Source organism: Mustela putorius, unplaced genomic scaffold (assembly GCF_011764305.1).
Source record: "Mustela putorius furo isolate JIRA1106 unplaced genomic scaffold, ASM1176430v1.1 tig00001451_pilon_pilon_pilon, whole genome shotgun sequence".
Taxonomy (NCBI): Eukaryota; Metazoa; Chordata; class Mammalia; order Carnivora; family Mustelidae; genus Mustela; species Mustela putorius.
In genome coordinates this window covers 343,898-371,364 of record NW_025421748.1, presented here as the reverse complement: position 1 = coordinate 371,364, position 27,467 = coordinate 343,898, and the positions used below count along the sequence as shown (strand labels likewise).

General features: G+C 39.1%; 1 protein-coding gene across 2 annotated transcripts in view; it reads right to left on the bottom strand.

Moving 5' to 3' along the window:
• Positions 1-27,467, bottom strand: part of NME7 (NME/NM23 family member 7) — a 245,071-nt gene that overhangs the window by 150,903 nt on the left and 66,701 nt on the right. For both annotated transcript variants that reach the window (XM_045087758.1, XM_045087757.1), the window contains exons 8-10: positions 21,441-21,505; positions 17,906-17,974; positions 11,979-12,080 (exon numbers count right to left, since the gene is read on the bottom strand). In XM_045087758.1, coding sequence (XP_044943693.1) covers positions 11,979-12,080; positions 17,906-17,974; positions 21,441-21,505 — 236 coding nt within the window. The remainder of the gene's footprint in view (positions 1-11,978; positions 12,081-17,905; positions 17,975-21,440; positions 21,506-27,467) is intronic.

Genomic DNA, 27,467 nt, shown 5'->3' with positions numbered 1-27,467 from the left:
GCTGCTCTGTGAAGATGGTGGAGAGAACCAGGGGAGCAGAAAGCTATGGGAGACGTTATTGTATTAGGGATTAAGATTACAGAGGTGTGTCTGCTCCGGCTGTCAACACAGAGAGGACCGGCCGTGGAAGAAAACTGGGAAGCTGACTGACTCGAGATCAATGACAGAAATGGTCCGTTCAGTCCCGAGGCCAAGCGCTGGGTGAGTCTTTCACATGGATGTTATTGTGCCCAAGTTGATAATAAGCGCTGGGATGAAGAGAAACGACTATAATCAAGGGTTTGCAGTCTTCAGGGAATAAAGGAACGTAACCAGGAAGTCAGGAGATGACAGAAGCAGACAGACATCAGCTCCCAAGCACTTCTCTTCCAAGTGTACCACAACTCCCTGCACATTCATGAAAAAGAAACATCCATTTCAAAATATTATGATACTTTAATCCTAAAATCAGCAAAGGCTACTCAGTAACGGATGGAATACTATTCTGACAATGAAATGAATTTTCAGTGGGTTAAAGCCTCTGCTTTCGGCTCAGGTCTTGATCTCAGGGTCCCGGGACGGAGCCCAGGCTCTCTGCTCAGCGTGGAGTCTGCTTCTCCCTCTCGCTCTGCCTGCCTCTCTGCCTACTTGTGATCTCTCTCTCTGTCAAATAAAATCTCTTTTTTTTTTTTTTAAGAATTTTTATTTATTTATTTGACAGACAGAGATCACAAGTAGGCAGAAAGGCAGGCAGAGAGAGGAAGGGAAGCAGGTCCCCCGCCAAGGAGAGAGCCCGACGCGGGGCCCGATCCCAGGACCCCGAGATCATGACCCGAGCCAAAGGCAGAGGCCCAACCCACTGAGCCACCCAGGCGCCCCTCAAATAAAATCTTTTTAAAAAAATTTCGAGAGCCACATTTTGTGTATGAAAATATTTAACTCCTACTTCAACCTGGCCATGGTGTAAAGGTTATCAGAGTATACCAGCACGTGGGGACAGGTAATCACCAAAAATTCAGATACCCTTAAATAAGATCCTTCACATAAAATATTTTACAAACATACTTTTCAATTTCCCCCAACTCCCTTCTCCTCTCTGACAGCCCTTGTCCTCCATGCTATTTGTTATGTTCCACAAATAAGTGAAACCATATGATCATTGACTCTTTCTGCTTGACAAATTGGAAGGGGAGATGAATCATGAGAGACTATGGACTCTGTAAAACAATCTGAGGGGTTTGAAGTGGCGGGGGGGCGGAGGTCGGGGTACCAGGTGGTGGGTATTATAGAGGGCACGGGTTGCATGGAGCACTGGGTGTGGTGCAAAAATAATGAATACTGTTTTTCTGAAAATAAATAAATTAATTTAAAACAAAACTAAACAAAACAAAAAACATACTTTTCATAAAATAAGGCATACTGATGTGAGGTTATTTGTCCAAGAACAAATATATTCTGCACAATTTTTCCAAATAATTTACCACTTCTTTGATGATTTTCAGTTTCCCAATGATTGGCTCAGCAGGAAAACTACCAAACTACTCAACAGTGCAATTCTTGAGCAGGTGCTATCAGAACCTCTTCCAGAGGCATATCAGGTTTTCTGTCTAAAGAGATTTCTGCAGGAGATGGTGTGGTGAGGGAGTGCTTCTCTGATTGTAAAGAAACCTGTTGTAATGTTTTTTCCCTTTTATGCAGTAGACTCCAATATTTTTCAAACACCCCTGTCAGTCAAATATGTAAATACATCAAAACATGTATATATTTTAACAGGTTGTATAAATGCACTCTTACTAGTTTATACATTAAATTTTTAAAAAAACTTAATTTTTCTTATTTTTTATATAGTAAATAAATAAAAGCAGAAAGTTTAACATACCCTTCCCCACCAGTGACCTGTGCTGTGAACCAACCCATCTTGCAAACCACTTCTAGAGAGACTGGAATAAATTCTGTTCATACACAATGTGTGCTTCCTTCCAGCTATAAAAGACCGAACCTGCCAATAGTGCGGACATCGATGATGAAAGTGACGTCAATCCACAACATACATAGTTACCAAGCAGTCTAACGGTCACTGGAAGACTGAAGTTTCCTTTGAATCAACTTAAGAAATAGTTTCACATCTTATAAAGGAATAAAGAAAAAAAGAACTCACTTTGAGAGATGAAATATTTTTAAATAATGATAATATCAGATTTTAGGCATGAAATATAATGAAATATAAAATGTATTATATTTTAATACATTTAATTTAATACATTTAATTTAACTTAATACATTTAATTTAATAAATAATATTTATATTATAAAAATAAATTAAAAACATGAAAATATAAGCCAGTCTATTCATTAACTTATCAAAAATTAATTGTATGGCCATGGCATACCTTGCATTTTTCCCACACACTAACTATATTTATATGTTTTGTAACCCACAGTCTCTCTTTAGATATGGAAATGACCACAGAGTGATGAAATGAATTTCTAAATTATTTTAATACAACACAGGAATAGACTAGACACTGGCGATTTAGAGTAGACTGCCATACAAAATAGCAAACATCAAGATCTGTTTATTCATGTAACCAAAGAGTATCCCTTTCTAATTTCTTTCTTTTTTTTTTTTTTTTTAATTTTTTATTTTTTATAAACATATATTTTTATCCCCAGGGGTACAGGTCTGTGAATCACCAGGTTTACACACTTCACAGCACTCACCAAATCACATACCCTCCCCAATGTCCATAATCCCACCCCCTTCTCCCAAACCCCCTCCCCCCGGCAACCCTCAGTTTGTTTTGTGAGATTAAGAGTCACTTATGGTTTGTCTCCCTCCCAATCCCATCTTGTTTCATTTATTCTTCTTCTACCCACTTAAGCCTCCATGTTGCATCACCACTTCCTCATATCAGGGAGATCATATGATAGTTGTCTTTCTCTGCTTGACTTATTTCGCTAAGCATGATACGCTCTAGTTCCATCCATGTTGTTGCAAATGGCAAGATTTCATTTCTTTTGATGGCTGCATAGTATTCCATTGTGTATATATACCACATCTTCTTGATCCATTCATCTGTTGATGGACATCTAGGTTCTTTCCATAGTTTGGCTACTGTGGACATTGCTGCTATAAACATTCGGGTGCATGTGCCCCTTTGGATCACTACATGTGTGTCTTTAGGGTAAATACCCAATAGTGCAATTGCTGGGTCATAGGGCAGTTCTATTTTCAACATTTTGAGGAACCTCCATGCTGTTTTCCAGAGTGGCTGCACCAGCTTGCACTCCCACCAACAGTGTAGGAGGGTTCCCCTTTCTCCGCATCCTCGCCAGCATCTGTCATTTCCTGACTTGTTGATTTTAGCCATTCTGACTGGTGTGAGGTGATATCTCATTGTGGTTTTGATTTGTATTTCCCTGATGCCGAATGATATGGAGCACTTTTTCATGTGTCTGTTCGCCATCTGGATGTCTTCTTTGCAGAAATGTCTGTTCATGTCCTCTGCCCATTTCTTGATTGGATTATTTGTTCTTTGGGTGTTGAGTTTGCTAAGTTCTTTATAGATTCTGGACACTAGTCCTTTATCTGATATGTCGTTTGCAAATATCTTCTCCCATTCTGTCAGTTGTCTTTTGATTTTGTTAACTGTTTCCTTTGCTGTGCAAAAGCTTTTGATCTTGATGAAATCCCAGTAGTTCATTTTTTCCCTTGTTTCCCTTGCCTTTTGCGTTGTTCCTAGGAAGATGTTGCTGCGGCAGAGGTCGAAGACGTTGCTGCCCGTGTTCTCCTCAAGGATTTTGATGGATTCCTTTCGTACATTGAGGTCCTTCATCCATTTTGAGTCTATTTTTGTGTGTGGTGTAAGGAAATGGTCCAATTTCATTTTTCTGCATGTGGCTGTCCAATTTTCCCAGCACCATTTATTGAAAAGGCTGTCTTTTTTCCATTGGACATTCTTTCCTGCTTTGTCGAAGATTAGTTGACCATAGAGTTGAGGGTCTATTTCTGGGCTCTCTATTCTGTTCCATTGATCTATGTGTCTGTTTTTGTGCCAGTACCATGCTGTCTTGATGATGACAGCTTTGTAATAGAGCCTGAAGTCCGGAATTGTGATGCCACCAACGTTGGCTTTCTTTTTCAATATCCCTTTGGCTATTCGAGGTCTTTTCTGGTTCCATATAAATTTTAGCATTATTTGTTCCATTTCTTTGAAAAAGATGGATGGTACTTTTATAGGAATTGCATTAAATGTGTAGATTGCTATAGGTAGCATAGACATTTTCACAATATTTATTCTTCCAATCCAGGAGCATGGAACATTTTTCCATTTCTTTGTGTCTTCCTCAATTTCTTTCATGAGTACTTTATAGTTTTCTGAGTATAGATTCTGTGTCTCTTTGGTTAGGTTTATTCCTAGGTATCTTATGGTTTTGGATGCAATTGTAAATGGGATTGAATCCTTAATATCTCTTTCTTCTGTCTTGCTGTTGGTGTAGAGAAATGCAACTGATTTCTGTGCATTGATTTTATATCCTGACACTTTACTGAATTCCTGTATAAGTTCTAGCAGTTTTGGAGTGGAGTCTTTTGGGTTTTCCACATATAGTATCATATCATCTGCGAAGAGTGATAATTTGACTTCTTCTTTGCCGATTTGGATGCCTTTAATTTCCTTTTGTTGTCTGATTGCTGAGGCTAGGACCTCTAGTACGATGTTGAATAGCAGTGGTGATAATGGACATCCCTGCCGTGTTCCTGACCTTAGCGGAAAAGCTTTCAGTTTTTCTCCATTGAGAATGATACTTGCGGTGGGTTTTTCATAGATGGCTTTGATGATATTGAGGTATGTGCCCTCTATCCCTACACTTTGAAGAGTTTTGATCAGGAAGGGATGTTGTACTTTGTCAAATGCTTTTTCAGCATCTATTGAGAGTATCATATGGTTCTTGTTCTTTCTTTTATTGATGTGTTGTATCACATTGACTGATTTGCGGATGTTGAACCAACCTTGCAGCCCTGGAATAAATCCCACTTGGTCGTGGTGAATAATCTTTTTAATGTACTGTTGAATCCTATTGGCTAGTATTTTGTTGAGTATTTTCGCATCTGTGTTCATCAAGGATATCGGTCTATAGCTCTCTTTTTTGGTGGGATCCTTGTCTGGTTTTGGGATCAAGGTGATGCTGGCCTCATAAAATGAGTTTGGAAGTTTTCCTTCCATTTCTATTTTTTGGAACAGTTTCAGGAGAATAGGAATTAGTTCTTCTTTAAAATGTTTGGTAGAATTCCCCCGGGAAGCCGTCTGGCCCCTGGGCTTTTGTTTGTTTGGAGATTTTTAATGACTGTTTCAATCTCCTTACTGGTTATGGGTCTGTTCAGGCTTTCTATTTCTTCCTGGTTCAGTTGTGGTAGTTTATATGTTTCTAGGAATGCATCCATTTCTTCCAGATTGTCAAATTTATTGCCGTAGAGTTGCTCATAGTATGTTCTTATAATAGTTTGTATTTCTTTGGTGTTAGTTGTGATCTCTCCTCTTTCATTCATGATTTTATTTATTTGGGTCCTTTCTCTTTTCTTTTTGATAAGTCGGGCCAGGGGTTTATCAATTTTATTAATTCTTTCAAAGAACCAGCTCCTAGTTTCGTTGATTTGTTCTATTGTTTTTTTGGTTTCTATTTCATTGATTTCTGCTCTGATCTTTATGATTTCTCTTCTCCTGCTGGGCTTAGGGTTTCTTTCTTGTTCTTTCTCCAGCTCCTTTAGGTGTAGGGTTAGGTTGTGTACCTGAGACCTTTCTTGTTTCTTGAGAAAGGCTTGTACCGCTATATATTTTCCTCTCAGGACTGCCTTTGTTGTGTCCCACAGATTTTGAACCGTTGTATTTTCATTATCATTTGTTTCCATGATTTTTTTCAATTCTTCTTTAATTTCCCGGTTGACCCATTCATTCTTTATAAGGATACTGTTTAGTCTCCATGTATTTGAGTTCTTTCCAAACTTCCTTTTGTGGTTGAGTTCTAGCTTTAGAGCATTGTGGTCTGAAAATATGCAGGGAATGATCCCAATCTTTTGATACCGGTTGAGTCCTGATTTAGGACCGAGGATGTGATCTATTCTGGAGAATGTTCCATGTGCACTAGAGAAGAATGTGTATTCTGTTGCTTTGGGATGAAATATTCTGAATATATCTGTGATGTCCATCTGGTCCAGTGTGTCATTTAAGGCCTTTATTTCCTTGCTGATCTTTTGCTTGGATGACCTGTCCATTTCAGTGAGGGGAGTGTTAAAGTCCCCTACTATCATTGTATTATTGTTGATGTGTTTCTTTGATTTTGTTATTAATTGGTTTATATAGTTGGCTGCTCCCACATTGGGGGCATAGATATTTAAAATTGTTAAATCTTCTTGTTGGACAGACCCTTTGAGTATGATATAGTGTCCTTCCTCATCTCTTATTATAGTCTTTGGCTTAAAATCTAATTGATCTGATATAAGGATTGCCACTCCTGCTTTCTTCTGATGTCCATTAGCATGGTAAATTCTTTTCCACCCCCTCACTTTAAATCTGGAGGTGTCTTCGGGCTTAAAATGTGTTTCTTGGAGGCAACATATAGATGGGTTTTGGTTTTTTATCCATTCTGATACCCTATGTCTTTTGACAGGGGCATTTAGCCCATTCACATTCAGGGTAACTATTGAGAGATATGAATTTAGTGCCATTGTATTGCCTGTAAGGTGACTGTTACTGTATATGGTCTCTGTTCCTTTCTGATCTACCACTTGTAGGCTCTCTCTTTGCTTAGAGGACCCCTTTCAATATTTCCTGTAGAGCTGGTTTGGTATTTGCAAATTCTTTCAATTGTTGTTTGTCCTGGAAGCTTTTAATCTCTCCTTCTATTTTCAATGATAGCCTAGCTGGATATAGTATTCTTGGCTGCATGTTTTTCTCGTTTAGTGCTCTGAAAATATCATGCCAGCTCTTTCTGGCCTGCCAGGTCTCTGTGGATAAGTCAGCTGCCAATCTAATATTTTTACCATTGTATGTTACAGACTTCTTTTCCCGGGCTGCTTTCAGGATTTTCTCTTTGTCATTGAGACTTGTAAATTTTACTATTAGGTGACGGGGTGTGGGGCCTATTCTTATTGATTTTGAGGGGCATTCTCTGAACCTCCTGAATTTTGATGCTCGTTCCCTTTGCCATATTGGGGAAATTCTCCCCAATAATTCTCTCCAGTATACCTTCTGCTCCCCCCTCACTTTCTTCTTCTTCTGGAATCCCAATTATTCTAATGTTGTTTCGTCTTATGGTGTCACTTATCTCTCGAATTCTCCCCTCGTGGTCCAGTAGCTGTTTGTCCCTCTTTTGCTCAGCTTCTTTATTCTCTGTCATTTGTTCTTCTATATCACTAATTCTTTCTTCTGCCTCATTTATCCTAGCAGTTAGAGCCTCCATTTTTGATTGCACCTCATTAATAGCTTTTTTGATTTCACCTTGGTTAGATTTTAGTTCTTTTATTTCTCCAGAAAGGGCTTTTATATCTCTCGAGAGGGTTTCTCTAATATCTTCCATGCCTTTTTCGAGCCCGGCTAGAACCTTGAGAATTGTCATTCTGAACTCTAGATCTGACATATTACCCATGTCTGTATTGATTAGGTCCCTAGCCTTCGGTACTGCCTCTTGTTCTTTTTTTTGTGTTGAATTTTTACGTCTTGTCATTTTGTCCAGATAAGAGTAAATGAAGGGGCAAGTAAAATACTAAAAGGGTGGCAACAACCCCAGGAAAATATGCTTTAACCAAATTAGAAGAGATCCAAAATCGTGAGTGGGGAGAAAGGGGATAAAGAGAGGTTCAAAAAGGAAGAAAGGAAAAAAAGAAAAAAACAAAAAGAAAAGAAAAAGAAAAAAAAAAGAAAAGAAAAGAATTAAAAAAAAAAAGAAAACACCTAAGAAAAATGTAAAAATATATATATATATATTAGATAAACTAGTAAAAAATCATTAAAAAAGAAAAAGTTAACAGTTAAAAAAAAATTTTTTTTACCCGAAGGCGAGAAAAAAAAAAAATGAAAAAGAATAAATTAACTGCAAGACTAAAAAAAAATCACAGGAAAAAAGCCATGAGTTCCGTGCTTGGCTTTCTCCTCCTCTGGAATTCTGCTGCTCTCCTTGGTATTGAAACCGCACTCCTTGGTAGGTGAACTTGGTCTCGGCTGGATTTCTTGTTGATCTTCTGGGGGAGGGGCCTGTTGTAGTGATTCTCAAGTGTCTTTGCCCCAGGCGGAATTACACCGCCCTTACCCGGGGCCGGGGTGAGTAATCCGCTCGGGTTTGCTTTCAGGAGCTTTTGTTCCCTGAGCGCTTTCCGTAGAGTTCCAGAGGACGGGAATACAAATGGCGGCCTCCTGGTCTCCGGCCCGGAGGAGCCGAGAGCCCAGGGCCCCACTCCTCAGTGCGCCCTCAGAGAACAGCGCCCAGTTACTCCCGTCTGCCTGACCTCCGGCCGCACTCCGAGCTCACCGAGCCTGCGACCGGTTCAAGGTAACACGGAGCTGCGAGCTTACTGTCGGCTCTGTCTCTGTAGCCGGCTTTCCCGTTCCAATACCCGCAAGCTCTGCGACACTCAGACACCCCCGATCCTTCTGTGACCCTGCGGGACCTGAGGCCACGCTGACCCCGCGTGGGCTTCGCTCCGGTTTAGCCTCTGGAGCGATGTCCCTCAGCGGAACAGACTTTTAAAAGTCCTGATTTAGTGCGCGGTTGCTCCGCCGCTTGCCGGGAGCCGGCCCCTCCCCCCGGGGTCTATCTTCCCGTCGCTTTGGATTCACTTCTCCGCCGGTCCTACCTTTCAGAAAGTGGTTGTTTTTCTGTTTCCAGAATTGCTGTTCTTCTTCTCTTCGATCTGCCGATGGATTTTCAGGTGTTTGCAATCTTTAGATAAGCTATCTAGCTGATCTCCGGCTAGCTGAAGCAGTCTCAGCTTGCTACTTCTCCGCCATCTTGACTCCTCCCCCCCTTTCTAATTTCTTATGACTAATAATCAATAAACACTCAACAATCACCATTTTCTCTTAAGGTCCTCTACATCAGATCACATTTTAATAATCACTCTTTCACAACCACATTTAATTCTTATTTCTACTCTTCCTTCTCCCTTGAAAGATAGAAAGTAGGTACTTCCAACCCTTTTTCTAATGGTTTCATCAGCCCTACAGATAAAGGGCTGGTATTCAAGATCGATAAAGAACTTCTCACACTTGACACCCAAAAAACAAATAATCCAGTCAAGAAATGGGCAGAAGACACAAGCAGACATTTCCCCAAAGAAGGCATACAAATGGCTAAGAGACACATGAAAAAAATGTTCAGTATCATTAGCCATCAGGGAAATTCAAATCAAAACCACATTGAGATGCACCTTGTATCAGTTAGAATGGCAAAAATTTACAAGGCAGGAAACAACAAATATTGGTGATGTGTGGAGAAAGGGGAACCCTCTTACACTATTGGTGGGAATGCAAGCTGGTACAACCACTCTGGAAAACACTGTAGAGATTCCTCAAAAAGTTAAAAATAGAGCTACCCTATGATGCAGCAATTGCACTAGTGATTATTTACCTCAAAGATACAGATATAGTGAAAAGAAGGGCCACATGCACCCCCATGTCCATAGCAGTGAAGTCCACAATAGCCAAACTGTGGAAGGAGACAAGATGCTCTTCAACAGAAGAATGGATAATGAAGATGGTCCACACATACAATGGAATATTCTCAGCCATCAGAAAGGATGAATACCCAACATTTGCACCAACATGGATGGAACTGGAGGAGATTACGCTGAGTGAAATAAGTCAAACAGAGAAAGTCAATTATCATATGACTTCACTTATTTGTGGAACTATATAAGGAAAGGCACGGAAGACACGAGGAGATGGAGGGAAAATGAATGGGGGGGATCGGAGTGGGAGATGGACTATGAATGATGAGAGACTATGAACTCAGGGACAAACAATCTAAGGGTTTCAGAGGGTAGGGGTGCGGGGGATGGGTTAGCCCAGTGATGGGTATGAAGGAGGGCACATATTGCATTAGAGCACTGGGTGTTATATGCAAACAATGGCTCATGGAACACTACGTCAAACACTAATGATGTACTGTATGGTGACTAACATAACAAAGTAATAATTAAAAATAACAATGGTGTCACCAGGTCTGCCCATAACTGCTTCTAGAGCCCCTACCTTTAACTCTTCCAATTTAGTTCGCTCTTGTTTCATCAAGAGAATGACTCCATAAGCTCACAATCAAGCTAAATACGAGGAACTGCTATTTCCCACCACCTGGAATCCCGCTCACACAGAACCCACAGTTTTAGCCTGGCCTTTAAGGCCATCCACCCCACACTCATCTCTACCAGCATCTGCTACCTTATTTCCTCTGTCTAAAAAAACTGATTTCCTTGTGCTTTCAGGTATGCACTTCCTATTGAACGAAGCAAATGTCCTTGCTGTACAGCACAGCAAGTCTGTAAATGCCTTCACTGCAGCCTCCACATGCTTCAGAGGCCTCCCCATTCTCTTCCTGCCCTCACTCGTCTTTGAAATCCCTACGCACAACTCTCTTCCTCTGAGTAAGTTTTCCCAATTTTCTCCAGGTCACATCATTTGCTCCTTTTACTAGACAGTCCTTCAACATTTACATTTTACTTGAACTAATAATATTTTAGTCCTTATCGTAAGTTTCCCTGCAAGTGTTCTAAAAGATCGTTACGTGCGCATGCTCTTCCGTCTCTGAGAACAGGTGTGCCACTCTCCCCTACACACTTACTCCAGCAGCAAGCACTCACACGAGCTGATTTCTTAAAAGGTGTTGTTACTTACTACCCACCATCTATGCGAACTCCACAAACGCTGCTGGACTAAGTAAACTGGATACTCATATCCAACAAACTATTTACAAGGGATAGTAAAATAAAGAAAAGAGAATGAATTTAAATTATAGTTAGGGACAGCTAGGTGGCTCAACACATTAAGCATCAGACTCTTGGTTTCAGCTCAGGTCATGATCTCAGGGTCATGAGATCGAGCCCCGGGTCAGCTCCACACTCAGCGTGCAGTATGCTTGTCCCTCTCTCTCCCCTTCTGCCCCTCCCCTGGCTCATGAGCTCTCTCTCCAATCAATCAATCAATCAATCAATCAAATCTTTTTTTAAATTACAGTGTTTGAAATCAGTAATGCTTCCCCTACTACTACTCAGCGTTTAACATCTGCAGGGAGATTGCTCATACATGCTCTAAGGCTAATTTTGTTTTTCAGGTCCATCCCCTTCCTCTTCACCCTTTTCCACCTGATGTCTGTATGAAGAAAACCTGAAGCAAAATGGAAAGCGTACTGGAGAATATCAGGTTTCACGTGAGTGCCAGGGCTCGCATTTACGGTATGAGGCCAACGTGTCAATATTCTGTACACTGAGAGCTTTACTTAGAGTCCCCCAATGTCCAAGGATAATTAGTATCTTCAATAATTTCTACCAGAGGGCTTGATAAATTTATTTATCTAGACAATATAGCAAGAAGAAATAATAAAAGAAAATGCCACAATAAAGCTTTCGTCCCACCCTATGTTACTAGGCTAACAAAAAATTTACTTTTTCTTGGAATATTATGTAAGAAATTTTTCAAAATGCTATTCTGAATAAAAATTCATCTGATTTAGCCATTTTTATATCAGTTCTTTTAAAGAACAAACTAAAACTATCAAACCTGTTAAGGGAGAGGGTGGTGGGGTTATGGACATTGGGGAGGGTATGTGCTATGGTGAGTGCTGTGAAGTGTGCAAACCTGGCGATTCACAGACCTGTACCCCTGGGGCTAAAAATACATTATATGTTTATTAAAAAATTAAAAAATTAAAAAACGAAAACAAACAAAAAACCTGTTAAGATACTTAGCTAGTGAATAAAACAAGCTTGATTAGTATTTTAAATACCAACTTACAGGATCAGCAGGTCCACAGAATTCTCGAAATGTCTTTGCAGGATTACTCTGTTGAATCTCCATTGCGACGCAAGGGCCGGAACACACTTCTGTCACCATCTCCTATGATGTACAATATCAAAGAACACGTAAACATTGGTAAAAATTAATAATCTTTTGCTCATCCTCTTTTAATTCCATCACGATTCCCCAAATCTTAAAATCTTAGTTATCTTTGAATCCTCCTGGCCCCACATGCCAAGAAGCTCCCCAATCCTGTCCATTTCTCCTGCAAAAATGTGTTTTAGAAACGTTCCCTCGTCCAGCTCCTACCACTGCATCACGTTAATGCAGGGCTTTAGCACTTGACACTTTCACTCATGAAATGAGCATCTAATACATGTTCCTTTTAAAGGCCTCTCCTCTTACACAAAGTCTATCAAATGAACATTTCTAAAGATATAAATTTTGAAATGTTTCTTCCAAAGACACTTTTAAAATCATAATCATTTTCAGAAATGAAGAAAACAGGGACGAGATTCTCTCACACTGAACACCTAGAAATGAGACAGTACGTACGAAACAGCAGGACTCAAACAGCAGCACAGCATTATGATTCCTGATGGAAGAGAACCAAACGAAGGAAGCCATACGACTGCCCCATCTTACTTCCTGGAGGTATTTTCCAGACAACGGGACACAGACAGGAAACACAACAGAGCCCAACACCCTACCCTCACTGAGCAGAAGAAACAAAGACAGGAGATCGGGGAGACCTTGTCGCTCTAGCTACATTTTAATGTGCAAGACGGATTATGAGAGGACGTGAGAGAACCCAGGGAAAGTAAGCTACAGCGATCTACAGAGAAGTTCACCTGAGTCTCTGGCTAGGAGTCTGTATATGTGCGGAAGAAACTACTCAAAGCCAAGAAGAGCACTGCCAGAAGCAGTGAAGTGAAGCCATTCACAGAGAGAGCACGAGACTGAGAGGACTCTGCACTTCCACTAGTGGGAGCGGGAAGCCCTGATGCCATACGTGCCTGATGCACACAGCACACCAGTGGAGCCTCCAGAAGAGCACCACACCGTAAGACTTGGCCTTATGTACCGAGTGCTCTGTTCCCCTCCTGCAAAGCCTCAAAGCAAGCCTTCAAAAGATCAAACTGATCCTAATAACTTCAGTGAGGGCCAAAACGATGGCAAAAACTCTTCAAAGCAACATGACATACATACCACATAACATCATAAATTTCACATTATCCAGAATCCAATAAAAATTACTAGGCATGCAAAGAAATAAGAATATATGAACCATCACTAGAAGAAAACTCAATAAACTGATACAGATGTAGCAATGGCAGAAGTGATGTTGGCTACATAGAATGTTAAAACAGGCTATATATGCAAGTTAGAGGAAGAAAACAGACACGGTGCAGAGAAAATCAATGATACTAAAAAGACTCAAAGATAAATAAATAAATAAAATCTTTTTAAAAATAAAAATAAATAATGGGGCATCATTATGGAACTTCTAGCGATGAAAACTACATCCGAATTAAATACACTGGATGGGATGAGCAAAACAAAATACTGCAGAAAGACAATAATATTGAAGACATGAAATACCAATTACTCAAAAGCAAGCACAGAGAGAAAGAAGATTAAATAAAAATGTCCCATGGTAATTGTTTTTCCAACGACAAGCTGTCTAATATGCACGTAATTGGGAGTCCCAGAAAAAGGAAAAAGGGGTGAGGAACAGATAAGGATTCCAAGAATTTGATAAAATGCATAAGCCAACAGATCCAACAGAGTCCAAGGAGAATACATGCAGAGTACAGTGAGCCAATAATTAATCTCACTAAAACCAAAAAACCCTAATAACAAAAATCCCTTAAAATAACCCTCCACAAAAAAGAAATCATTAAACAGTAGAAGAAAGATGTAAATTACAACAACAAAAATTTGTCAATCTGTACTTCTATACCCAGGTAGAAAGGTTTTTGTTTGCTTGTTTTTTGAGAGAGCGAGGGAAAAGGGCAGTGAGGGGAAGAGAGAAAGGGTGAGGGAGAGAAACGTAAGCAGGCTCCACGCCCAGAGCAGAGCCTGATGCAGGGCTCAACGTTACAACCCTGGGATCACGACCGGAGCTGGAACAAGAGTTGGATGCTTAACCAACTGAGCAGCCCAGGCTCCCTGGAAGATATTTTCCACAAATGAAGGAAAAATAACTTTTTCAGACAGACAAAATGTGAGAGAATTCACTACCAGCAGCAAAATGTTAAAACAATGGTAAACATGTAGGTAAATATAAAATACACTTTTTTAGTTGGTGTGAAAGATAATTGATTATTTAAAGCAAAAATATTAAAAATGCATTAGAGGGTTTATCATATAAATAGAAATGAAAACATGTGACAACCATGGCACATATGGAGGGGGACATGGAAGAAGCAAACTCTTTGAAGGTTCCTAGCTATAGGCGAAGTGGTATGATGAAAAACACAAAGAAAAGTGGCTCTCACAGTGTCTGGGACACTCAACAAATGTTCTTTTCTTCTGTACATGGAGAAAGTACGTCAGGAAGAAGTGAAAATAAACACCGAGACCCTGAGGCAGAAGTGCAGTTGTGTGTATGAAGATCAGCACGCGAGGGGTCTCAGGAGCCCAAGCGAGACCATAGGAAAGCAGGGAGAGAGAGGCTCAGACCCCTCAGGGACGTGCGAGCCACTCCAACGACTTTGGAGAATTTATGATACACAATGACCAAGCAAAATAAAGGTAATTTTTTACAGAACAGTGTTTAAATATTCATTGGAACTCAGTCATCACACTTAACAGAAATGCCAGAAGTTAAAAGAGGAAGGAAAGAGCGTCACGATTAATACAGCACACGGAACTCTACTCATTAGAATTCCTAAAGGGATCCCCCTGAAGTCACTTTGCTATTTTGCAAAGGTCATATGTAATTGATTTCTTATGGATAATTATGTTGAGTCTGATTTCCTATCTCGGGACACTCAAGCACTGCTCACACATCAATGTCGAGTCCAGTTCTCAGTAGGGGCAGAAGGCAGCAGGAACCTGCCATCCAAAAAGAGAGGGTGAATTCTGCCTGCCTTTCTTTCTTTTGCCTCTCTGCTTGTCTTTCAGGGTTTATCAAAAATACCATTAAAAATACAGACATAGGGGCACCTGGGTGGCTCAGTGGGTTAAAGCCTCTGCCTTCAGCTCAGGTCATGGTCCCAGGGTCCTGGGATCGAGCCCCGCTTCGGGCTCTCTGCTCGGCAGGGAGCCTGCTTCCTCCTCTCTCTCTGCCTGCCTCTCCGCCTACTTGTGATCTCTGTCTGTCAAATAAATAAATAAAAATCTTAAAAAAAAGAAAAACAAAAAACAAACATAATGGACAGAAAAAACAGGTTGGAAAAAGGACTCCATCAAGGGTCACCTGGGTGGCTCAGTGGGTTAAGCCTCTGCCTTCGGCTCAGGTCATGATCTCAGGGTCCTGGGATCGAGCCCCGCATCGGGCTCTCTGCTCAGCAGGGAGCCTGCTTCCCCTCCCCTCTCTCTGCCTGCCTCTCTGCCTACTTGTGATCTCTCTCTCTATCAAATAAATAAATTAATAAAAAAAGAAGTCAGAGTAAGAATCAAATCACACGTTTTTGTCCCTTTAGACTATGTTGCCTCTTCAGATGATTTCACAGGGTCTTCTTGAATTAGACCATATGCAGTGTTTAAATATTTACCTCTTCCTTGAGCTTAAACTCGAGTCCTGAGTATCAACTGTCCTGAGAAGTAAGAGGCCTTCTGGGAAATACAACAGTCACAACAACAAGTGAGACTCAGTACCTGCTACCTGACTTTTGGTGTCCCCAGTGAACCATTGACAGAGACTTTACCGCAGGTACATGCAGTGTATACATACAGATCCTCACGCAACTTCCTCTAAACAAAACTGAATTATAAATGCAAAAAGCACTTTTAAAAGCACTAGAATAAGAATATTCATAAGACTATTAGTCACTTTAACAAAATACTACTGGGATGAAAACATTCTTATTTCCCTCTGGAGAAAATTCTCAAAGAAACTTTCCTTAGTTTCAATGGAGTTTTACATCATATAAACACAGAACATCTCATAAAGGTACCTAGGTAATGTTCTGGTTCACGTACATAGTCCATTCTCCCATTAGCAGAATATGCTAAACCAATCATGATTTAGAATATTTGTTTTACACTGAATAAACCATTTCAAGCTGAATAAAAAATGATAAGCATTCCTAAATATGGCTGACAGGGCTAACACTGAAATAATGTAGCTTTTTTCTTCCCAAACAGCCCATATACTCCGTTATTAATATCACGAGACTTAAACAGTGGTTCCAGAGACTGTCTTACTGAGAGTATCATACAGAAGAAAGCACATCAGCACCATTCATTCTGGCACAGCCTGACGTTACAGTGTGATATTGCTACTGTCATTCAGATCCCTGATTTCTTAGGGAAAATGACACATCTAACCAGTGATGCTTTTGTTTTTACTCTAGAATCCCCCAAATCAAAAGAAAAAAAAAACCCTAAGATTAAATAAATATTACATAAAAATAAATTGCAAGTATAGTACTTTAAAGCACAATATAGGAGACATTAAGTCAGAGATGAGGGGTTTTTTTAAAGTTATTTTCCAAAGGGAAATATGGCCTACCTCAGATGTGTGCACAACACTAGTGCCCTCAACTATCTGTTACCAAATTCAATACCATGTGATATGGCATGAAAATATAAGTGGATGATCAAAAGATATGTCTCCATGGTTTACCTTACGTGCGGTAGAGCTGTAACATAACCTGAACGGAGGACGGCAGCGGTTCTCAACCAAAATTTTTAAGGTAAAATTGAAAAAAAAAGAAGGAAAATATATAAAAGAGAGATTTAAAAAATGGAGAAAGTCTGTCACTGATTGAATTAAGAGATAACACATTTTAAAATTCTTCCAATTTAAGAAAAGGCATAACTCTAAAATGAAGCAGCTCACAAGATGAAGGTTCGGGAAGCTGTAACAGAAGGAAACCACCCCGGTTCCTCTAAATAGGCTGGAAATTGCGAGTATGCCGAACATGAAAAAGATGTCATAGTCTTGACTTTGTAGGGCTAAATAAGACAAAGGCTCAGGCCAGTTCTCAGACCAGTGCACTTGTCCTTTCTAAGGTAGGCTGAAAGGAAAAGTCATAGAGAAGTGGGAAGGAGAATCTAGTCTTATTGTCAAGAACAATGAACTTTATGTGGGAAAAAGAAAAAAAAAGAAGTCAAATCTGTCAAAAATGTAGATGAGGAGGCAGCCCACCAGCACAAAGGTATCTAAGATACTTTTACAAAGAGGGAGAAGGAAACTGATTTTGATCAAATATCTACCATGTTTTATTTTAAGGAGCAATATTTGGCTTATTTGAATATAGTCATTTGTTTACAAGAACATATTTCATTGCCTTCTGACCAATTCCTTCTAAATTTTATTTCTTCAGACTCAGTCACATTTTCAGATGATTCTACCTGCATTTATATCATTAAGGTAGACGTTAAATGCTGCTATGCTGTTATACTGTAATTATTCGCTTTTAAGTTTCTAAGGCATTTTGGAGAGTCTTCCACCCTGAGAATATGATAAACTCCATAGAGACTGTCCAAATGTGTCAACATCCCAGCAATTTTTTTTTTTGCACTGTGGTATTTTTTTTTTTTTTCACAAATGAAACAATAAGATTTTCAAAAACTGATCTAGTGGCTCTCAGAGATAAGAGATAAGAATGCCTCAGTCACTAGGTACGACCAGACGGCAACTAGCGGACTTGTGACTACTTTCATGATTATAAATTACACTGAGATGTCCCAGATTTAAGATACACAAACTGTCTTTGGTACCAGTGCTTGACATTTACTTTGATACTTACGTTATACTCAGACACCACTCCTTTATAAACTTCATAAAACTCTTCAACATTAACTCGATCCATGCTGAACTGGATTAAAACAAAACAAAACTTATCAAGCCAACCGCCAAAGAACATAAATGAACCACACTCAGCTTTTATGATCCCTTGGATAGATTGTCATTACTTTAAAATATAAACCTTGCACAAATTAAGTACTCAAAAAAGTGTTGTTAGGGACACCTGGGTGGCTCAGTGGGTTAAGTGTCTGCCTTCGGCTGGGGTCATGGTCCCAGGGTAATGGGATCGAGCCCTACATCAGGCTCTCTGCTCAGCGGGGAGCCTGCTTCCCCCTCTCTCTCTGCCTGCCTCTCTGCTTACTTGTGATGTCTCTCTGTCAAATACAGAAATAAAATCTTTTAATAAATAATAATAAATAAAATTACATTAAGTCCTAGGGTCTCAAGAACTAAGACCGCAAATATCTGAAAAAAATAGCCTCTGAAAAAAAATATTTTGTCCCCTATTTTGTTTCTTTATTGTCACCTGAAATGAAGATCACTGAGAAATTTTTGCCTACCCGGGAAATAATTCAAACTGGGAGGATTTATTTCTTAGGCAACGTAGCTAGTGAATTTTGTTTGATTTCAGTGTTTTATCCTATAGTCCCACAACGTGCTATATATTTTATATAACAAAATAATAGAATATATAAATTATGTACTTACAATTTGCCCTGAAAATTCCAGAAGGCATTGCCTAAGGTTATTTCATTTAACTCCAAAAATAAACCACTGAGGTAAATAATAACGTTCTCACTGGCCAGCAGACTCGTAAGTGTAGAGGGCAGCTGACCCGCAATTCAGAAATAGAGCTTCTTGACTCCAAAACTGAATGACTGTGATTGCCACTAAACTACCATGCCTTCCTCATAGGTTCAATCAATCCTTTTCTTAATTATTATTCTTGTTTTCACCAAGCATGTACTCTAGCCAACTATGCTAGGTCACAGGCCTAGAGTTAGATCAATGTTTTTTTTTTTATTATTACAGCTATCAATTTATTTATTTTCAGAAAAACAGTATTATTTTTTCACCACACCCAGTGCTCCATGCAATCCATGCCCTCTATAATACCGACCACCTGGTACCCCAACCTCCCACCCACCCCCCGCCACTTCAAACCCCTCAGATTGTTTTTCAGAGTCCATAGTCTCTCGTGATTCACCTCCCCTTCCAATTTACCCCAACTCCCTTCTCCTTTCCATCTCCCCTTGTCCTCCATGCTATTTGTTATGCTCCACAAATAAGTGAAACCATATGATCATTGACTCTGTCTGCTTGACTTATTTCACTCAGCATAATCTCTTCCAGTCCCGTCCATGTTGCTACAAAAGTTGGGTATTCGTCCTTTCTGATGGAGGCATAATAATCCATAGTGTATATGGACCACATCTTCCTTATCCATTCATCCGTTGAGGTCGCCACGGTTTGGCGACCGTGGCCATTGCTGCTATAAACATTGGGGGTACAGATGGCCCTTCTTTTCACGACATCTGTATCCTTGGGGTAAATACCCAGGAGTGCAATGGCAGGGTCATACGGAAGCTCTATTTTTAATTTCTTGAGGAATCTCCACACTGTTCTCCAAAGAGGCTGCACCAACTTGCATTCCCACCAACAGTGTAAGAGGGTTCCCCTTTCTCCACATCCCCTCCAACACATGTTGCTTCCTGTCTTGCTAATTTTGGCCATTCTAACTGGTGTAAGGTGATATCTCAATGTGGTTTTAATTTGAATCTCCCTGAGGGCTAATGATGATGAACATTTTTTCATGTGTCTGATAGCCATTTGTATGTCTTGATTGGAGAAGTGTCTGTTCATATCTTCTGCCCATTTTTTGATATGTTTGCCTGTTTCGTGTGTGTTGAGTTTGAGGAGTTCATTATAGATCCTGGATATCAGCCTTTTGTCTGTACTGTCATTTGCAAATATCTTCTCCCATTCCGTGGGTTGCCTCTTTGTTTATTTGACTGTTTCCTTTGCTGTGCAGAAGCTTTTGATTTTGATGGCCCCAAAACTTTATTTTCGCTTTTGTTTCCTTTGCCTTTGGAGACATATCTTGAAAGAAGTTGCTGTGGCTGATACCGAAGAGATTACTGCCTATGTTCTCCTCTAGGATTCTGATGGATTCCTGTCTCACGTCGAGGTCTTTTATCCATTTATCTTTGTGTACAGTGTAAGAGAATGGTCGAGTTTCATTCTTCTACATATAGCTGCCCAGTTTTCCCAGCACCATTTATTGAAGAGACTGTCTTTTTTCCACTGTATATTTTTTCCTGTTTTGTCGAAGATTAATTGACCATAGAGTTGAGGATCCATATCTGGGCTCTCTACTCTGTTCCACTGGTCTATGTGTCTGTTTTTATGCCAGTACCATGCTGTCTTGGTGATCAATGTTTAAATTTAAAATTTCCACAAAACACACATTTTTAAAGCAGGCTTAAGTCCTACAATCCTATGAATATATCACGAGGCTAATAGTTCAGAATGTTTTAGCTAACAATTCTTTCTAACCCTAGGCAAGATTCTTCAAGAATCAACTTTCTTATTAGTCTCCAAGTTTTGCCTGATGACTCTGCAAACTAGTTGATATTTCTGGCCTTATTTTGGTTTGCGGGCATTCCGAAAAATTAGGGACACAAAACTGTCAGAATCTCAGTTACTTCCCTGACCCCTGATTCTGGATTATCTAAGACTTAGCAGAAATCAAAAGCAGCTCCTTTTCAGGAAAAGAATGTATAAATTACATTGGTAAGAAAAATTTCAGCTCCAAAGTCAGTATTTCATTATCAAAATAGCATAAACTTGCTGGTCTTCACACATCATAAAATCCAAATTGTTTATCTGATTCCTGTAACAACTTGTACCCCGTTTTTTGCCAAGTACACTGGTAAGTACAACACAAAGGTATGAGCTCGGCAGAAGTGGGTACTGTTTCCTCAGTGAAGGGTTTCCTATAAACGCATCCACTAGGCAGTTCTGAACAGTCGTGGGCTTTGGAGTTCAAGGGCTGTGACTGTCAGAGTCTAAAATGTGCTAACTCCAAAGAAGGTTCTGAGGAGAAACTCCAGAAACCAGCAAAAGGCGCTAGTTAAAAGAAAAATCTCAACTGATTCTCTTTCTCCATTCTCCTCTTAGTCACCGAACAACAGAGAACACGGTATTGACTACTCAACCTAATTCTATTTTTTGTTTGTAGGAACTAAATACATAGTTCCTATCCATATTTATATTGCAACCAAAGTCACCAGAACTGTATAAACCTGTTTTATAACCTTGAATTAGGTGTACCATTTGAATTTTAGTTTCCTCAATGAAAGATTATATGGGTAAAATAATTTCAAAAACATTTTTAATTATAAGGTTATCAAGGTCAGTAACTATACCTTTTTATTTTTAATGTGTTGAGTTCACAAGTACATAGAGAAAATTCAATACAAAATATTAAAAAAAGAAGTCTATCAATAGATTATGAGTTACTGCAAACTACCTACCATCTGCATAGCTGAGATTTCAAAACCTGCATCCCGGATAGCCATGAGGATCTTTCCCAGCAGTCCTGAAAATACAGAACAAATGGATGCAAAAATACAAAATTGCCAAGGCATTTTCATTTCTTAGAATTGCAAATTTTCTCCCTCAAAGTTATTTGCTTACATTCTATAGGAGAAATCACGTATTTCGCCAAGGGAAACTAAATCCCTACCATCCAGCATCATCAGTAATCATTTGTTTTACTTAGTAAGTGCTTCAGGAGTATCAACAATGATCCTGAATATTATGCAAAATACCTTTAAGATACTATTTTCCCTTAAAGCCCCTGAAGCCAAATGATGTAAAGAACATGCAAATTACAAAAAATATGAAATGCCAAAGTACTGGATATGGGAGTTCCAAGGAGAAAAATCAAATGATAACTGAAGGTATGGCAGAAGCTTTAAGGGGAAATGAGAGCATGAAATGGTACTGAAAGCCTGTAGATAGGTGGGAGCATATGGGGACACAGGCGTGAAAGGACAGAAGACACAGGTCTGAGAAAATGTGAGCATGTTCGTAGGACAGTAAGGCAGAAAAGAAGTTTAAAAAAAAAAAAAAAAAACAGAGCCTGGGTGGCTCAGTAGGTTAAGCGACTGCCTTAAGCTCAGGTCATGATTCTGGAGTCCCCGAATCAAGTCCCCCTATGGGCTGCCAGCTCCATGGGGAGTCTGTTTCTCCCTCTGACCTTCTCCCCTCTCATGCTCTCTCTCACTCTCTCTCAAATAAATAAAATCTTAAAAAAAAAAAAAACAAAAACAGCTGAAAAGGAAAAGAGACTTGATCCAAATTAATGAAGGCCTTGGATATCAACATGAGGAATTTGGTCCTTATCCCACAAATCAGTGCTTTTTATAATAGGGCCTGAAGATTCTGAGAATCTGGGACTGATTCTGAGATTCCATTACTTTAGTATAAAAATATTCTAAGCTTTTTTTCAAGTCAACTAAAATTCTCTCTCTCTCTCTCTCTCTCTCTCTCTCACACACACACACACACACCCTCATATATTCTGGATGATCTGGATGTTTGTTTGGTACCCAAATCCCCAGGGGCTGTGCTCTGTTTTTACTACTTCACTGCAGGTAGGTAGTGCTATCATAATTGTAGCAGGTTGAGGGATGGAGAAAAAAAGACAATTAGAGACCTAGTTCTGAAGTGACACTTGTACCAAGTGAAGGTGAAATGATACCAGAGCATCCTGTAGAAACAAACATTCCTCAGAAGTCTGCAGAGTAGAACAGGCCCATAGCCTTCTGTACCATATCCATGACCTGGTGACTGACTTTTGTCAAACATCCTTTATCTTATCAATGTTGTTAAATTTTATTCAGTTTATAGTCTTGTTGTAATGAATTTGTAAATTGCTTTAGGTATACAGTTGCATGTGCAAAGGTTTATTTTTAGTTTCATATTAGGACATATTTAAGTTGCATTATAATTAGAATAATTCACATCTACACTGCGGGTCCATCAAGAGTATTTTTCCTCCAAAGGAAACACTGCCAAAAGAAATGGAGAGCCACTGAAAACGTTGAGCAAAACACAGGACAAAATAGTGTTTTAGAAGGAATATTGATGTAATAACGATAGGCAAAGTGGTCTGCAAAAAAGGAATAAAAGAGAGTAGCAAAGGCTTTTGAAACCATCCAGCAGGCTCACAGGACTTGGATAGCAGCACTAGAGAAAGGAGTAATGAACATAAGATATTTCTGAACAAGAACAGGACTAAACTGGACACAGTGTGAAGATGAGGGAACATAGGTTTTAAGTCCAAGTGACTGAAGATGGACAGCATCTTTAAGAAGAAAACAATTTTGCATGGAGCACTGGGTGTGGTGCAAAAACAATGAATTCTGTTACATTGGAAAGAATTTTTTTTAAAAAAAAAAAAGAAGAAAACAACTAATGGAAACAATTGATTAATCTCTTGGGGAAGGTCGTCAAGATGGCATGACTGCCGGTTGACCAGTGAGCTAGATACAGGCACTGGAGGGCTCCCCACCCCCTTCCCTGCTCGCCTTTCCCGCCCCCAGAGGCTGCTCTGAGGACAGAGCCTTGCAATAACGGGGAACGGTACTGCACAGGATGTGTGACTGCACCCAGACCTCTACAGAAACTTTTAAGACTTGGCAGGTGGGTGCGGGAACCCACTTACCTTGCTGCTGCCCAAGACAAGCCTGTATGTAAGCTTCCTTGCTTATAAAACGGCCCACTCACTACCAACCTGCAGTGACCTTCCTGTTACTCCACTCTCCCCCTGCCCTCTGAGTTCAGGGCCAGTTTCAGATTATATTCACAAAGCTTCCAAGGAGGTTATGAACCAACAGTTAAGGAAAAAGGGCATTATTTTGAACATAGAAAAAGAATTTTAGAACAGAACACTGATCCGTATTTGAGAAAAGAGCATATCTGATGGCTAAAAACGACTGATGAGGAGTGAATAAAGTCCCTACACAAAACCGGTGATAAGGGACCGCATTCCAACAGCAGACAGGTCGAGGACTAGACTGAGGCCTGCGGACAGGTTAGAGCTGAAATGTGCAAACAGAAGAGGATAAAAGATTTTTGTTTGACAAAAAGAAGAGGAAAGGCAAACAAAAAAATAATGAACAAAAACCAAAATAAAGCCTGGTAGGAATGAGTTTTGAGAAAATATCTAAAGTTTGGAAATTAAGAATGAAAATGAATAAAGAAAGATACATAAAGAGAGATGTACAGGAAAATAAAGAAGAAAAATATTTCAGTAGGGAAAATTCTTAGAACACAGGGATATTCAAGAACTAAAGGAGATGAAGGACCCGAGGAATGCAGATAAAGCCTTCAGCATTAGCAGGACAGTCTTTAGCTGATGTTAAAGACATCTGAGAAAGTTGTAGCAACAGAGTGTTAGGAAAAAGAAGTTAGATAACCCACTAAAAATCTGTACCGAAGACTCAGATGATAATGGATATAAGAATGTTAACCAAAATTCCAAGTCTTTAATCAACACCAAAAATATTAGTTAGGAAAGAAAGAATAAATTAATAATTACTGAGGACTGGACTCCTTAATATGAATTTATACCATTTATCAACACTCTTAAACAGAGGCTACTATTCCACTATAAAGATGAGAATATATCAGGTTTTTGGAGAATAGATAACTTGCCTGAAATCATAAAGTAATTCATCAGCCAATCTCCAAATCTCTTATCGTTCTACAAGTTTAATAAGAAAAAAGAAATGCATACATGGAAGTCAGACACGTAAAATTCATGAGACAATATAACTCCCTAGGCAAGGACCATAATCATTTTAGTTCTCACCATATCTCCAGTGCCTAGTATGGTCTTGCCACATAGCAGGTGCTAACAAATACTGTTCACTGAATTAAGAAATAACCAACGAGACATGCAATCAGAGCTCTGCTGCATGCGAACCCAGGGAACTCCAAGGCCCTACAGAGCACAGTTTGAAAATACTTGCAAATTACAAAGGGTAATTAAAGTTAGAGAGAGGGAAAGGATCATTGAAAAATGTTGGCTTAGTGATCTGAGGGACAAAAGTTCATACTTACTTCTTGCCATATATAAACAGTAATCCAAAATGAAGTTAAGGTAAATACAAAAGAAAAAAACTGTTTACAGAAATATATTGATGGCTCTTTTCTTCTCATGATAAAGGTAGCCTTTTTAAATATAAAAGGCAAAAAGAGAGAGAGAGAGTAAGAGTTCTGTTTTTGCTATAACAGAAATAGCTCCTATTGGAATAAACTTCCCTCAGATAGTAACTATAATAAACTCCAGAAAACAAACAAACAAACATAAAAATACAACCACCTGGAGGCACTGAGTGGTTCCCCGATTTTGCAGTGGTCAGCTTGATGGGAAGCCACAGTCGGTACTAAAACCAACAGAAAGCCCACAGAATTAGCAAACATAATTAGAAGTCAAGGTTTAGGCAACCATGGGCATTGGAAAGTGAGCAAACAGATAATCCCAGAAAAAAAGAAAATCCAGAGAGGAATATCTGAATTCTGTGTATAAACATTGCTCCAATTTGGGGAAAACAAGCATTCGTACATGGAGCAAACTCCCAGAAGCCCAGCTGAGATGAAAAGAACTGAATGGAGCTTTGATTTAGTACTCACCAAAGTGCAGAGATTGCCTAATCAATTCAGCAAGTTTACTGGTTGCACTTAAAATATCAGTTTATCTTTGAAGAAGATGACAACATCTAAAATTTTGTAATATCTCATTCACAATATTTAGGGTACAATCCAAAATTCTTTGACATATGTGAACATAGAAAAACATGACCTATTCCCAAGACAAAAGAGACTCAATGAAGACCAACTTTGGATGACCCCAATGTTTATAATTAAAAACAAAGATTTTCAAGTAACTATCATAACTGCTTAATGAGTAAAAGAAAAATAATCTCAAAACACATAAAAAGATAGGAAATCTCAACAGGGATTAAGAACTCCAAAAAGAATCAAATGAAAAATAACATCTGTACTACAAAATTCAGAGTAGAGACTTAATAAATTTCAACACAGAATGAGTCAAACAATCTGGAGAGAGATCAACAGAAATTATCTCATTTGAAGAAAGGCTAGACAATTTTTGAAAAACAATGAACAGAGTAGCAGGATGAAATGATACCAAAAAGTCTCATATACATGTAACTGGAGGCTAAAATAAGACAAAATATTTAGAGACCTAATGACTGAATTTTTTTCCAAATTTGTTGACCTACTGAATCTAAATTTATGCTTTTTCCAATCAGAAGCAAATTTTTTAAATAAAGAAAACAAGGCACATCATCGTCCAGCTGCTAATGATCAAAAATAAACTCTTTAGAGCAGCCACAGAAAATGACTCATTGTATATAGGGAATAACAATTTCAATGACGGCTGATGTCTCAAAAGAAAAGGGGAGACCAGAAGACAGCTGAACATTTTTAATGTACTAAAAGAAAAACAAACTGTCAACCTGAAATTCTAGCCCACCACTTCAAGAATCATGGTAAAATAAAGACACTTTGAGATAAAAGAACACTAAAGGAATTTGTTTTCACCAAGCTCCTACTTCAAGAAATGTTAATGGAAGTTTTGTAATTTGAAGAAAAATGAAACAAGATTTAAAAACAGGATCTTTAGTGCCCCTGGGTGGCTTAGTGGGTTAAGCCTCTGCCTTGGGCTTAGGTCATGATCCCAGGGTCCTGGGATCAAGCCCTGCATCAGGCTCTCTGCTCGGTGGGAAGCCTGCTTCCTTCTCTCTCTCTCGGCCTGCCTCTCTGCCTACCTGTGATCTCTGTCAAATAAATAAATAAAATCTTAAAAAAATATAGGACCTTTAGGAGAAATGATGAGCATAGTTAAGGGCAAATATGTAGGTAAATATGAAACTCTATTTTTTCCTCTTAATTTCTTTAAAATACATATGATTGATTTAAAAAACCAAAAATTTTAACATTGTATTGTGGGTTTTAAAATGAACTGAGCCTGGGTGGCTCAGTTGCTTAAGCATCTGCCTTCAGCTCAGGTCATGATTCCAGGGTCCTGGGATGAAGCCCTGCATTGGGCTCTCTCCTTGTCTCTCTCCCTCTGCCTGCAACTCTGCTTACTTGTGCTCTCTCTCTACATCTCCGTCAAATAAATAAATAAAATATTTTTAAAAAATAAATAAATAATAAAAATAAAATTAATGTATGTGAATGTAATACATATCAGAAGTATAATATAAACCAGGTAGAGGAAGAAAATGGACCTTTACAAATGAAAACTTTCCACATTATATGTGAAGTAGTACAATATCAATACATTTTAAATAGACTGAAAATTCAAGATGTATACTTTAATTCTTACAAGAGCGATTTTTAAATTATAGTCCTCAAATAAGCCACATCAACATTACCCAGGATCTTTTTAGAAGTGAAAATTCTCAGGACCAACACTAGACCCAAAGAATCAGAATCTCAATGGGTGGAGACCAGAAATC